This window comes from Babylonia areolata, chromosome 30, assembly GCF_041734735.1.
Source record: "Babylonia areolata isolate BAREFJ2019XMU chromosome 30, ASM4173473v1, whole genome shotgun sequence".
Classification (NCBI taxonomy): domain Eukaryota; kingdom Metazoa; phylum Mollusca; class Gastropoda; order Neogastropoda; family Buccinidae; genus Babylonia; species Babylonia areolata.
In genome coordinates this window covers 2,910,167-2,922,666 of record NC_134905.1, presented here as the reverse complement: position 1 = coordinate 2,922,666, position 12,500 = coordinate 2,910,167, and the positions used below count along the sequence as shown (strand labels likewise).

At 43.6% G+C, this 12,500-nt stretch overlaps 1 protein-coding gene across 3 annotated transcripts in view; it reads left to right on the top strand.

The window, feature by feature from the left end:
• Positions 1-439: 439 nt before the first annotated feature.
• LOC143275630 (uncharacterized) overlaps positions 440-12,500 on the top strand; it is a 120,476-nt gene continuing 108,415 nt past the window's right edge. For all 3 annotated transcript variants that reach the window (XM_076579880.1, XM_076579877.1, XM_076579878.1), the window contains exon 1: positions 440-2,084. In XM_076579880.1, the coding sequence (XP_076435995.1) occupies positions 688-2,084 (1,397 nt within the window). In that variant the 5' untranslated portion in view covers positions 440-687. The remainder of the gene's footprint in view (positions 2,085-12,500) is intronic.

The window sequence follows — 12,500 nt, the reverse complement described above, 5'->3', positions numbered from 1 at the left end:
GCATTTGGCTGGCTCACGCTAGACACAAAGGAAAATTAACAACAACAATTACAACAACAAAAAAAGTGATGATAAAAATCATCAGTTCGCCAGTTTCTTTTGTTCCAAGCCTCTCCCCTCCTCTTCGTCTGTCGAATTTCCATAGGCATTCCATTCCCTGTCACGCCTTCCCAGCATGTTCTGTCATTGAAGTCTCTGTGAAACTATGGCTGCGTTCAGCTTTCTCTCATCGTATATTCATTGACGATAAGACCTGCTAGCTAAAGTTAGGTTTAAACTGTAATTTTGTGCTTTGAATTGCCCGAAAATTCGAGCCGTGTGTTCTTTTTTTCGGTGTGAATCACAGATTGCAAGCCGTGTCAAAGGTCAGCAGACAGCCGATCCCAAGGTCGCAATGGGGTCATGACGTCGTTTCTTTCCCAGTATGCATCAGCTATGATGTCTGCCATTCTCACAGCCTGGAAGAGAGAGAAGAAGGCAGCATCTTGTTTGAAGTAAGTTTATCTTCTTCGATCCAGGGAATATTTCAAACATGTGAAGACGGGATTATTGTTGAGGTAGTTATGTGTTTTAGAGACTTCTGGACATGGAGGTGAGTCAGGTTTGAGAAAACAGCCGCCGTTTGGTAGGTGAGGCTCGACTCATTCAGTCAGTCATTTGTCGCGAGAAGTAATTTGCTTCGAGAAGATGGCAGATAGACCTCAGGGTATTGAAAATATGGCAGTTTCATCCGACGCGAGTGCTTCTCAGCACAGTTTGAAAGACACCGAAAAAGACGACAGTGAGTTCCGAAGCAATCAGAGTTATCCTAAAATTGAAGCCCCAAAGAAGAAAACGACATTCAAAATCACGAGTGTGACGAAGAGTTCCCAGAGGGGCGGAAGTGGAGATTTGACACAGGACAACGATTTAGACAGCCAGGATGATCTGGACGAGACAGTTGACAGCCACACAGAAGATTTGAGCTCGGAAATCTATGACACGAATTCCAAAGCAACGGACGTGGATGTCCAAGATCCCTTGCTGACGCCAGAAGAAGTGATAAGAGAGAGTGAGCCAAAAGAGAAACCAGCCAGATTCAAGGTGGTGAAAGTGGAAACCAAAGAGCCTTTCAGGAGAGGAAGGTGGCTTTGTTACGATTATTTGGATGCTCCAGATAAGATGGAGAACAAACAGGAGGAGATCAATGTCAACTCTGGCAGCTCCAGTGCTGCTAACTCAGTGCATTATGTCCATGGAGTGGATGACCCATCCAAGAATCCACTGCTAGCTGGGGCTACAGGAACATTGCCATCCTTGCAACAGCCCATGCCAGGGGATGTGTCTTCCGCCAAGTTACAAGGTGAGGGTTTGCAACAACAAGCGTCCTCTAGTCAACCGGGTCTGACACCAGTCAGTCAAACAAACTCGTCTTTCGCAAATCATGTGGCTATGTCATCCGTTCCCGCCCCTTATGGTGCCCCGCTTGGGGTCACAGGTCAGACAGTGGGACAGTCGATGAGGGTGGTGGGGTCTGTCACAAACATGAATCAGCCTCAGCTCAGCCAGACCACGTCGGGTCAGAGCATGCCCGGCAACGCCCCCTACCCCAGTGGTCAGTCCCAGCCCATCCCCACCCCCCAGGCCTCCTCGATTCCTGCCAGCGTGCATTCCCAGCCTGCCTCCATGCCTGTCTCGGTCACCGCCTCCCAGCCCATGCCTCCTGGTGCTATGCAAACCGGGGAGTACATGAACTCGATGGGTCAAGGTCAGGTCAGTGTGCCGGGTCAGCAGGTGCTGCCCCCTCAGCAGCCAGGCCTGCAGGACATGCCCCAGCAGTCGGCCTATGCCATTAACGCTGGTGGCGGTGTGGCCAGCATGCATCCGCCTCAGAACCATCCTTCGTCCCAGGCCTCACAGCTTGCTGATGGATTTGGGTCGGATGTGGATGTGTCCGGTCTGGGCGGCCCCAACCTCAGCAACGTGGGGATTGTGCAGGAGGGGGAAGATACCACCACTGCCCTGGGAGCTGGTCTGGAGCCTCTGCAGATCGCCGTGGGCGGCATCACCAGCACTGCCGCCAGTGACGAGGTCACTGAGGAGACGTAAGTGTGATTTTGATGATCTGTTGTTGTTTTTTTTTTATTGTTGTTTGTCTATCTGTCTGTGTTGTTTTGGGGAATTCGCCATGTTTTTTAACCTTTTGCTTTGTCAGGTGATGTGTTACCTCCGAGGTATGGATCCTCAGATGTTAACCAGGAAATGCAGTGTACACTGTTAAGTTATTTTTGTTTCCATCATTGAATGGATTTGTTGTGTTCACCCCCCCTTTCAGTTTCATGTAATTAATGGTGCATTTTTCACCCCATTCATGCAGTTTTCTCTCATGTCAAATCACCTTTCATTTTTTTTTTTATTGCAGAAAAAAGTTGTGTTATATGTTGATCTCTCTCTGACTTTTCTCTGTGTGTGTGTGTGTGTGTGTGTTTGTGTTTAAGTGTTTGTGTCTGTCTGTCTTACTGTCTGCATAAGAATGTGTCTGGATTGTGTTTTTTAAATGTGTGATTCTCTGGAGCTGTACGTGTGTAAGACTGAGAGAGGAAGAAAGAGGAGTTTTGTAGTTGATAGGTACATGGATTGAGGAAGCTGATGTGTTATTGTGTTAATGCTGATCTTATTTTGACACAGAATCAGAATTGTATCGCATGTGGCACAAGGTCTCTGCTTTAGTTAGTACAGTTAGTTAGCTGATTCCATTTTTTACTATTTTAGATCATGGAAATTAGTATACATTGTGTGCCAGTTATTTATTTAGTTAAACTTGAGAATGAATGTGTCTGTGTCAGTCAGTGTGTGGTATGTTTCTGATGTGTGATTGGGTATGTGTGTTTGGTATGTGTTTTTTTTTTGTGTGTGTGTGGACATTAATGTTTCATGTGTGTGTGTTGTATGTGTGTGAATATTTGTTAGGTAGGGAGGGAGAGACAAAGACTGACAGAGACTGAAAGAGAGAGAGAGAGAAGTGGTAGGCAGAGAATATGGATCGAAACTGAAAAGGATGAATTTTATTCGAGGATGTCAGATGCTAAGTTCTTTCTGTACGCCTCACACATTGTACTTTGATACAGACGTGTGTGTAAAACTGAAAGGATTTGTGTGTGTGTGTATGTGTGTGTGTGTGTGTGTGTGTGTGTGTGTGTGTGTGTGCATGCTCACATATTTGCCCTCATGTTTGTATTTATGTTTGCGAGTTTGAGTATGCGCACATGTGTGTGTGTGTGTGTGTGTGTGTGCACACCTGTGAATTTAGAGAGGGATGCGATCAGGGGAGGATGGTGTGTATGTTGTGTGGGGAAAGAGGATAGCGGGAGGGGGTGATGCTAGAGTGTTAGGATTGGATTTGGAGGTTACCAACTATTGTTGACCCCCCACCCCACCTCCACCCACACTCCAGAAAGAAAACGCCACCACCACCACCACCACCAAAACTACAAACAGTGAAACACACCAACCAACACTCTTTCCTCTCTAGACCCTCTGTATTAAAAGCACCTGTGTACATATATGCACAAGCACACACATGTGTATACACACACACTCACACACACACACACACATGCACATGCGTGCATGCACACACACACACACACACACACACAGTATCTCTCTCTCTCTCTCTCTCTCACACACACACACACTCACATACACACATACACACACACACACACACTGACACAGTGTCACTCATACACACACAGAGTATCACACACACACACACACACACACACACACACACACACAGAACTGTGGTTGGTTATTCATGCATATGGATCCATCACCAGAAGTAGATTGTCATTAGTTAGTGGCAGCAAATTTTGCATTTGATAATTGGTGTCGTGTACTGCACCATGTCAAACTCAGACTGATGAAAACTAGGCATGTTAGTTTGCTGTGTTTTGGCAAAAAATTCGCGTCAGTTCCATGATAGGAAGTCTCACTGTTAACTAATTACAAAAGTATTAAGTCTGCTGTCTGCTAGCCAGTCAAACGCCATTTCCAGCTGGAGCTAATTATTTATATTGGCCACCATTCGTGAGATAAGTACATTATCTTGCTGCTCTCTCTTTGCCAACCTTTTAATGCATTTGAAATGTTATTTTCTTCCATGATTGTTGTTGGATGCATCCTTCTGGGGCGTTTTCATCTTGAAATTTGTATTGTTTAAATCATTTGCGTCAGTTCTTGATGTCTAGTTCAGTCTTATTTATCTATTTATTTATTTGTTATTATTATTATTATTACTACTACCCCTTTTTTATATATTATAATTATTATTTATTTATTTATTTACTTATTCATGTACGCTTATCTATTATTTATTCACCTTTTTTTTTTCTCAAGGCCTGACTAAGCGCGTTCGGTTACGCTGTTGGTCAGGCATCTGCTTGGCAGATGTGGTGTAGCGTACATGGATTTGTCCGAACGCAGTGACGCCTCCTTGAGCTACTGAAACTGAAACTGAAACTAGTTCAGTGTTTGTTGTTTCCTTTCCAATTTGTTCTTGCTCCCTTTAGATTTTTCTCTTTTTTTTTTATCGGGCTCGGCGGAGTGTTTGCGAATGACCTGTCCCGATTGCTATGCCTCGTACGCCATGCTGTGTTTGCGGGATATATGAGGTTGGGATAGTGCTCTCTCAGGAGGCTATCTCAGGTGCTGAGGCTGCATTAGTTTGTGGCAGCAAATTTTGTATTGTTGAACTTGAAGCTTTTGAAAGTTTTGTCTAGTAGTAGCACAGTAGTAGAAATACTCTCTGAAAAAATATTAACAAGAAAAAATTGAATTCGTGAGTGACATTCTGCAACACGCGTTGGCAGTGGTTGGTATGATGTACATGTCACTTGTTTTTTTGTTTTACAATCTTTTGTGGATGGTATGGGAAAGGGGGCTGGGTGTTACACTAATCATGACTGATGCCCAGATTTGACTGAAACAGGAAAACTTTTTTTTTTTTTTTTTTTTTTTTTGTTGCCCCATCATCTGCACCGTTTCAGTGGCATTACTCCCACGCCGCTCATTTAGATTCCCCCGTACACGGCCACACCCGGGTTCGTCCGTTGTAGTTCCAGCGTCGGCAGTCCACAGGGAACCATCGATGTTAGGTCGCCAGGAGGCCACACACCAGAGGAGACCCTGCACTGCTGCTGAGTCACTTCGGTGGTGTTCAGTGGTGCCTGTTCTGTTTTAACGTACTTAGGACACCACCTACTAAGCCCCCTACTAACGACAATAATGGCTTAGTTGCTGAGCCAGACTGAGTGAGCGTCCCTCCCAGAGTGGAGACCGCCACCACGTCCCTCAAACAACAGCCACCCATGAATCTGCCGACACTGACGACATTGACAGGACTCACCCCAAGCACGGAAGTGGAGGGGTATCGAAACTGAGGTCACCATGAGAGCAGGGCATGAAAGGCCACAGACTTTGAGACTATTTTGTTTTATATTGATGATGATGAAGGAGGAGGAGGACGACGATGATGATGACAATGTTGCTATGGAGGTCCATTTTGGTTTGGGACTGCGTGACAAGGCTGTACTCTACGCTTCCTGTCATAATGATATCCTGGCGTTAACCAGCCCCGAGAGATACAGACACTTGCAGTGTTGGTCAGGTAATTAGAGCAACACACCCAAAGATGCATCCTTGAAGTGGATAACACTCGACTGTGTGGTCCCAGTCTCCCCATTTAAGCTCACAGCACACTCAACTCTGGGTAGGAGCTGGCCACGGGCCGAAAAACCCACTTCCGCTGGGATTCGAACCCGCGTCCTCCCAGCCGTCAGTCCGCGATGCTAACCACTTCGCCATGGTGGCTGTTGAAACAGGAAAACTTAGCTGTGAAAAGAAATGAGGAACTCAACTCTTTTCCCCCTCAGTCCAATGAGTGTGTGTGTGTGTGTGTGTGTGTGTGTGTGTGTGTGGTTGAAAGACAATACTGACAGGGCAGGCTGCAAGGCCGGAAAGAAGGGATTGCCAGAGTGTGTACGTGTGCATGTTCTTCTCCAGTAGTCCGTCACTGAGTCAGACCAGCAGTTTTTTTTGGTCTCCAGAAAACAACTGTGAGATTTAATCTGCTGAGCAAGCAGCAGCACATGGTGTGTGGCATCTCGCATGCCATCAATGGGCAGTTGTTTTTTTTTAAGTTACCATGCAATAATAAGTATTAGTGAGAGTTCATTGCTTCATATCTCAGTACAGCATTTTATTCTGTAATTTTTTTAGTGCAATATTTTTTTGGTTGGGTTTTTTTAGTCATGAAAAGAAAAGTTCACCTAATTTCCTGCGCATGAAATTGATATAGTATAATACTGTATATGCAGTTTTTGTGTGTGTGTGCTTGTTGAGCGTTCAGTGTGAATTTGTGTATGATGTGTGTGTGTGAGTGTGTGTGTGTTTTTGGGAGTTTGTCTGAGTGGTCAAATTTGTCTGTTGACTGAAAAAGAAAAAGCATGAAATAAAGAATGCCTATGAAAGCAGGAGAAAAGATTAATTAAAATAATACAAAATTGATTGATATTTTTTAAAATAATTTTATCAATTTGTTCGCCAACCCAGCAAGCCCAGTTAATATCCCTAAAATCCTTAGCATCAATAGATAATAGAATGTAATGCATACAGGGTTAGTATGTCACTAGGGTCAGTATGTCACTATGTGCTTAACTAATCCTCAGGACCTGTGGTTATTTCTACTTTCACTAGTTTCAGACAGTTTATTTTGAGCCTTGACTGTGACTAAAGTGTACATAAACTATATAGTTCATGTCTTGGAGGTTTATATTGTGTCTGTTGGTGGGAGGGAAGGGGAGATAACAGGGAGATGGCTGATACTGAAGATGATAGAGCGTGTTCACCATGAACTTATGTAGTTCGCATGCCAGACCACCGGCTCCCCAAGAAACTGCTGTATGGCAAACTCCAACATGGCAAGCGCTCCCATGGAGGCCAAAAGAAGCGCTTCCAAGACACTCTGAAAGCTGCTCTGAAGGCCTTCAACATCAGCCACGACACATGGGAGCTGAATGCAATGGACAGACCAAAGTGGCGTTCAGCTGTCCACAAAGGCGCCAAATCCTGTGAGGCCAACAGAATCGCTGCAGCAGAGCAATGCAGACAGGCCAGGAAAAGCAGTGCCAGCAAGCCCCCAACAGCCGCCACCATCCCCTGTCCACACTGCGTCAGAACCTTCTGGGCGCGGATTGGCCTGACCAGTCATCTGCCCAACCCACCCACCCCCAGGATGACTAGATGGTCCTCGTTGATCCCGACGGACGAACCACACATATGAAGTTTTATTGTGAACATTTGTTATTTACTGGGTTTAGTTGGCAGACATTTCAGAGAGGAATAATCCAGGTGATGCTAAAAAAAAAATCAAGTGATTATAGTATGCTGGTTCTGTTGCTTTCTCCCAGTGTCCTGTGCAGTTCTTTAATGCTTTAGCCAGTTTAGGTCTAGACTGTATTGTATTTAGTGTTGTATTGTATTGTATTGTATTTCTTTTTGTCACAACAGATTTCTCTGTGTGAAATTCAGGCTGCACATTGCCACTTTGCAGCACCACCCATTTTTCTTTTTCTTTTTTTCCTGCCTATTAAGTCAATAAGTGTGTTTGTTTCACTATCACTATTAGAGTTGATTGTTTTTCTTTACATAATTTTGCCATGGACAACCCTTTTGATGCCATGGGTTCTTATATATATATATATATATATATATATATGTGTGTGTGTGTGTGTGTGTGTGTGTGTGTGTGCGTGCGCTAAGTGCCTGATATACAATACACCACATGGTACCTTGTTTTATTGTCTCATCCGAATGACTATCATCCAGACCACAGCTCCAGGTCTAGTGGAAGGGGAGAAAATTCATGCTGAGTGTAGGATTTGACCCCCGTACCCTCCAGATTCTCCACAGGTCTTTCTGCTTTTAGTATCAGAGCCAGGAAATTAGAAAGGAAATTGGGAAAGATCTGCTGGAGAGGGAGACGGCCCATAGTGCATGTTCATTATCCAGTCTGGATAACAATACCTCTGGTAGATCAGTGGAAAAGAAATCAAAAAGAAAAAAGAAAAAAGCATTATAGTCTATATTGTTGGATATTATTATACATGCATGTCTCTTAGTCTTACCCTGCCTCTTCTCTCTCAGTTTTGCAGAATTGAATTTGGCACCAGTGACATTTGAATGTTCACATGAATCTTGTTTTTATATGACACAAATGATTATCCAGTGACTGGTATTGTGGATCATTATAATTTTATTTATTATTATCATTTGTGTAGTGCTGGAACTGTTAGTTTGACAGTGTAACCGTACCTATGATAATATATTGTACATGATATTTGTTTTTATTAAGTGCCTCAGTTTAAGTGGCAGTTATATGGTCATGACTTTGTCCCGTAGAAGTGCAACACTTGACATGCTTGGAATTCCTGATTTGACCACTGCAGCTGTAGATGATTAATTAAGTTTTCATTCTGTGAGTGTGGCAAGAGCTTTCAGTCACAAACTATATTCAATTCACAGACAGGAAATTAATGTATTTTTTTAAACAGTTATTGCACACATCATTAAAAATAACACTTGATTTAATAGCACATGCCATTTTGTCAGATAATGAAAACTGCTGTGTTGTGATATATATTAATTATCATAATATACATATATATATGTGTATTTAATTATGGTTTGTCCACGATATGGTGAAATCACTGTTTAAATAAGTTTAATGCTTGTAAATGTGATCAGTCAGCCATGTTAATCACTAATGATGAGTATAATTTGTTGGGGAAATCCATGTTAATCACTAATGATGAGTATAATTTGTTGGGGGAAATCCTGGTGTGGCAGAGTATTTAAACGGAAGATTAGAATTCAGATGCTCCCCCATCATTGAACGTATGAGGCAGTCAAGGTGCTCCGAAGTCCACAAGAGAACATGTTCCATTGATGGACATTGATAATTTGATAACTTGATTATACTTTTTAAAAAATGTATTTTTCAGCAAAACCCAAAAAGAGAGAGATTTTTTTTTCTTTCTGAAATCATGTTGCACCTTTTGTGTGTGTGTGTGTGTGTGTGTGTGTGTGTGTGTGTGTGTGTGTGTGTGTGTGTTTCTGAGTCATTGGTTCTTGATATACAATAGGTTGTGGTGAGGGTGGGTGGGTGGGTAAGGTGTGTGTGTGTGTGTGTGTGTGTGTGTGTGTGACTGTAGAGGAGTGAGGGGATGGGGGTGGGGGTGGGGGGGGTGAGGGGTGTGTGTGCTGCAGTGTAGCATGTAAAGGTGGTGGTGGTGGTGGTGGAGGGAAGAGGGAGGGAGGGAGGAACTGATTGAAAAAGAGGAACAGGTGTGCTCTGACCTAACTGGTATTGTACCAGTAGACAACAACCCTCACCTGATCTTACCCCTCCTCCTCCTGCCTCCACTCTGTCCAGGTGACTCACTTGACCCCCCCCCCCCCCCCCCGGCCCCCCCTGCCCCCCCTCCTCAACCCTCTCACCCCCCCTGTTCCCCCCTCAACCCCCTCCCCCCCCCCCCCAACTCCTCCTTTCTGTTCACCAAGTCAATAAACAGCAGGTGCACTGGATTATAAATTGCAGTCTCTTGGCTTTGGGCAGGTGGGGTCCATGATGAAATAACTGAGTATTATGTTTAGGAGGGTTTGGATGAGTGTAGTTAGGGTGGGGTGGGGGGGGGGGGGGGTGGGGTATTTAATAATTAAAAAAAAAAAAAAAAAAAAAAGCAGCAGCATCACAATATATTCAGATATTCAGCCTTTGAACACATTGCAAGTCGATGCAATGATGATATTATTAGTGAAAGCTGATATTGGTGAGACCTGTTTACATGTCTAAAGGGTGTCATGGCATAGTGGAGAAGCACTAGCTGTTTGATCAGCCAACCCGAGAGTGAAGTGAAGAAGGGAGGAGGAGGAGGAGGAGGAGTGGTTATTCAGATTGGAAACATTGTTGCATCAGTCCCAAACACTGACTCAGGTTATTTTAATAATAATAATAATAATGGATACTTATATAGCACACTATCCAGAAATCTGCTCTAGGTGCTTTACAAAAACGCTTAACATAAAACATTACATCTATGTTACATACACATACCAACATATGACTACACACACACACACACACACACACACACACACACACACTGCATACATACATTTTAACAATACATGTGTATCTAACAGCTACCCTAATACATATGCACACACAGGCAGGCACAAACTTACATAAACGCACGCACACACAATACACATTCATATATACATGCATGTAGTTATGTACACATACATATGTATACATACATAGTCAAGCACAGCTAACGCAAAGGAAGTGGACCTGCCACAATGGAACTTACTGCTGAGGGAAAAGGTGAGTTTTTGAGACGAGATTTAAAAGATGCGAGATTTCAGAGAAATTTTGCACACAGTTCAAAGGTGGTATTATCAGTCACAGTGAGAACTGGAGGGTTAAATTAATTCAGCTGGGTGGGAAAACAAATTTTAAGCACGCATTGTATGCAGGGTGCACGGATATATATGCAAGCTCTTCTTTAGTATTTAGTACCATGTCAGTGGTGTATTTTGTGATTGCAAGGTGTGAGTGAGTCATTCTCCTCCTCCTCCTCCTCCTCCGTTCTCCTCCTGGCTTGCAGGAGTTTCTCCCACAAGAGTTGGCTTTTTTTTTTTTTTTTTTTTTTTTTTTTAACATTCTTTGAGGGAAAGAAGAAATGGAACTACAAAATATTCCAGGTATAGTTTATTGATATTATGCAGAACTTTGGACATTTTACTCCACAATTCCTTAACTTTGACAAGGTAACATTTTATTATTTGTAAGAACTTTGTCTCATAAATGACAACAGGTCCAGCTAAAGAGACTCGGACAATTACACTAAAATCGTAAACACGACTTAAAAAAGCAACATTCAACATTTAAGACATGCATATGAGTAAAACTAAAATAAAAAATATATTCACATAGAAACATTGTACTTTATATGATATGATGTATGTGTGTGTGTGTGTGTGTGTGTGTGTATTATATGATATATATCTGTTTGAAAGACATGAACTATAGCACTATGATTCTAGAAATAAAATTATTCTAGAAACTAAAAAAAAAGTACAACATATTATGCATGCACCAAAAGCATGCATGCATGCACATTCCAAAAGATGAACTGATTGTAGAATAAAAGTTTTCTGAGCTCTGGGATTTTACTTTAAAATGCCCCCTCCCCCCCCCCCCTCACCACCCCCCACCTCACCCCCCACCCCTCTGCCCCCCACCTCCCCATCCCATTCTTCTGTGTATCCATGTGAAAGGAAAAATCCTCGTCCTGTTTGTTTCATCTGTAGATAGAATACAGCAGTTGGATTCTGCACTCAGTTCACTATTTTTGTTGTATATATGTGTGTGTGTGTGTGTGTGTGTGTGTGTGTGTGTGTGTGTGTGTGTGAAGGGAATGAGAGAGGGTTGGCAGATGAGTCACAACACTCCCAATCTCTTATCAGCTCAGTTGAATGGGAGAGAGAGAGCTCTGCTGCTCCATGTGACAGGGGGTTTTGAGTTTGATTCTGTGGAGTGGAGGGAGAAGGGTTGGATTGTGGGGGCCTTTTCCTCTTGACAGTTTGAAGTATGTTGGCAAATTTGATTTCAAAGGGAGAGAGAGAGAGAGGAGGGGGAGTGGGGTGGGGGTGTGTGTGTGTGTGTGTGTGTGTGTGTACGAATTTGGATGTGTTTGTGCCTGTGTGGATGTGTTGTGATACATGTACGTGTACATACATGTACATGTGCTGGCTCAGTCACACACTGCGACATGGAGATAAAAGATACACTACATACAAATGTATGCACATTGATACTGTGAGTGTTGCATTGCCTTGTGCACGCATGGGGGGGAAGGAAAGTTGATTGTGAGAATTAATGGCAGAGCCACCCCATTTGTGTATTTTTTGATATTTCAATTAAAATTAAAAATGAAAGGATGGATGCCAAGAGCAGTGATTGTGTGAGTGACCCTCTAGGAAAGTGGGAAGAGGGAGAAGGAAGTGTGTGCGTTCACTCACTCACTCACTCACTCATTCCCTTGACTGCTGGGGTTGTTGGGGGGGACATGAGGAAGATGTCATAGCTTGCCACGCCCTTCTGTTGGCAGCTGTCGTGAGGAGGTCTGGCGGCATCGTCATTTTGGTCCATTCCTTGACGTTGTTGGACCAATTCTTTCTCTGCCCCCCCCCCCCCCCTCCCGTCTGCGCCCTCCCTCTACAGTCCCTTGCAGGATGGTTTTGGAGAGGGTGTTATGTCGTATGACATGACCAAACCATGCCATCTTCCATCGTTTGACAGTCGCCAGCAGTGGTTCTTGGGGCCCAACAAGGTTGTGCGTTGGTCCGAGCTAAAAGTGAATGCATGCAGAATGCCCCGTAATGAACAGCGT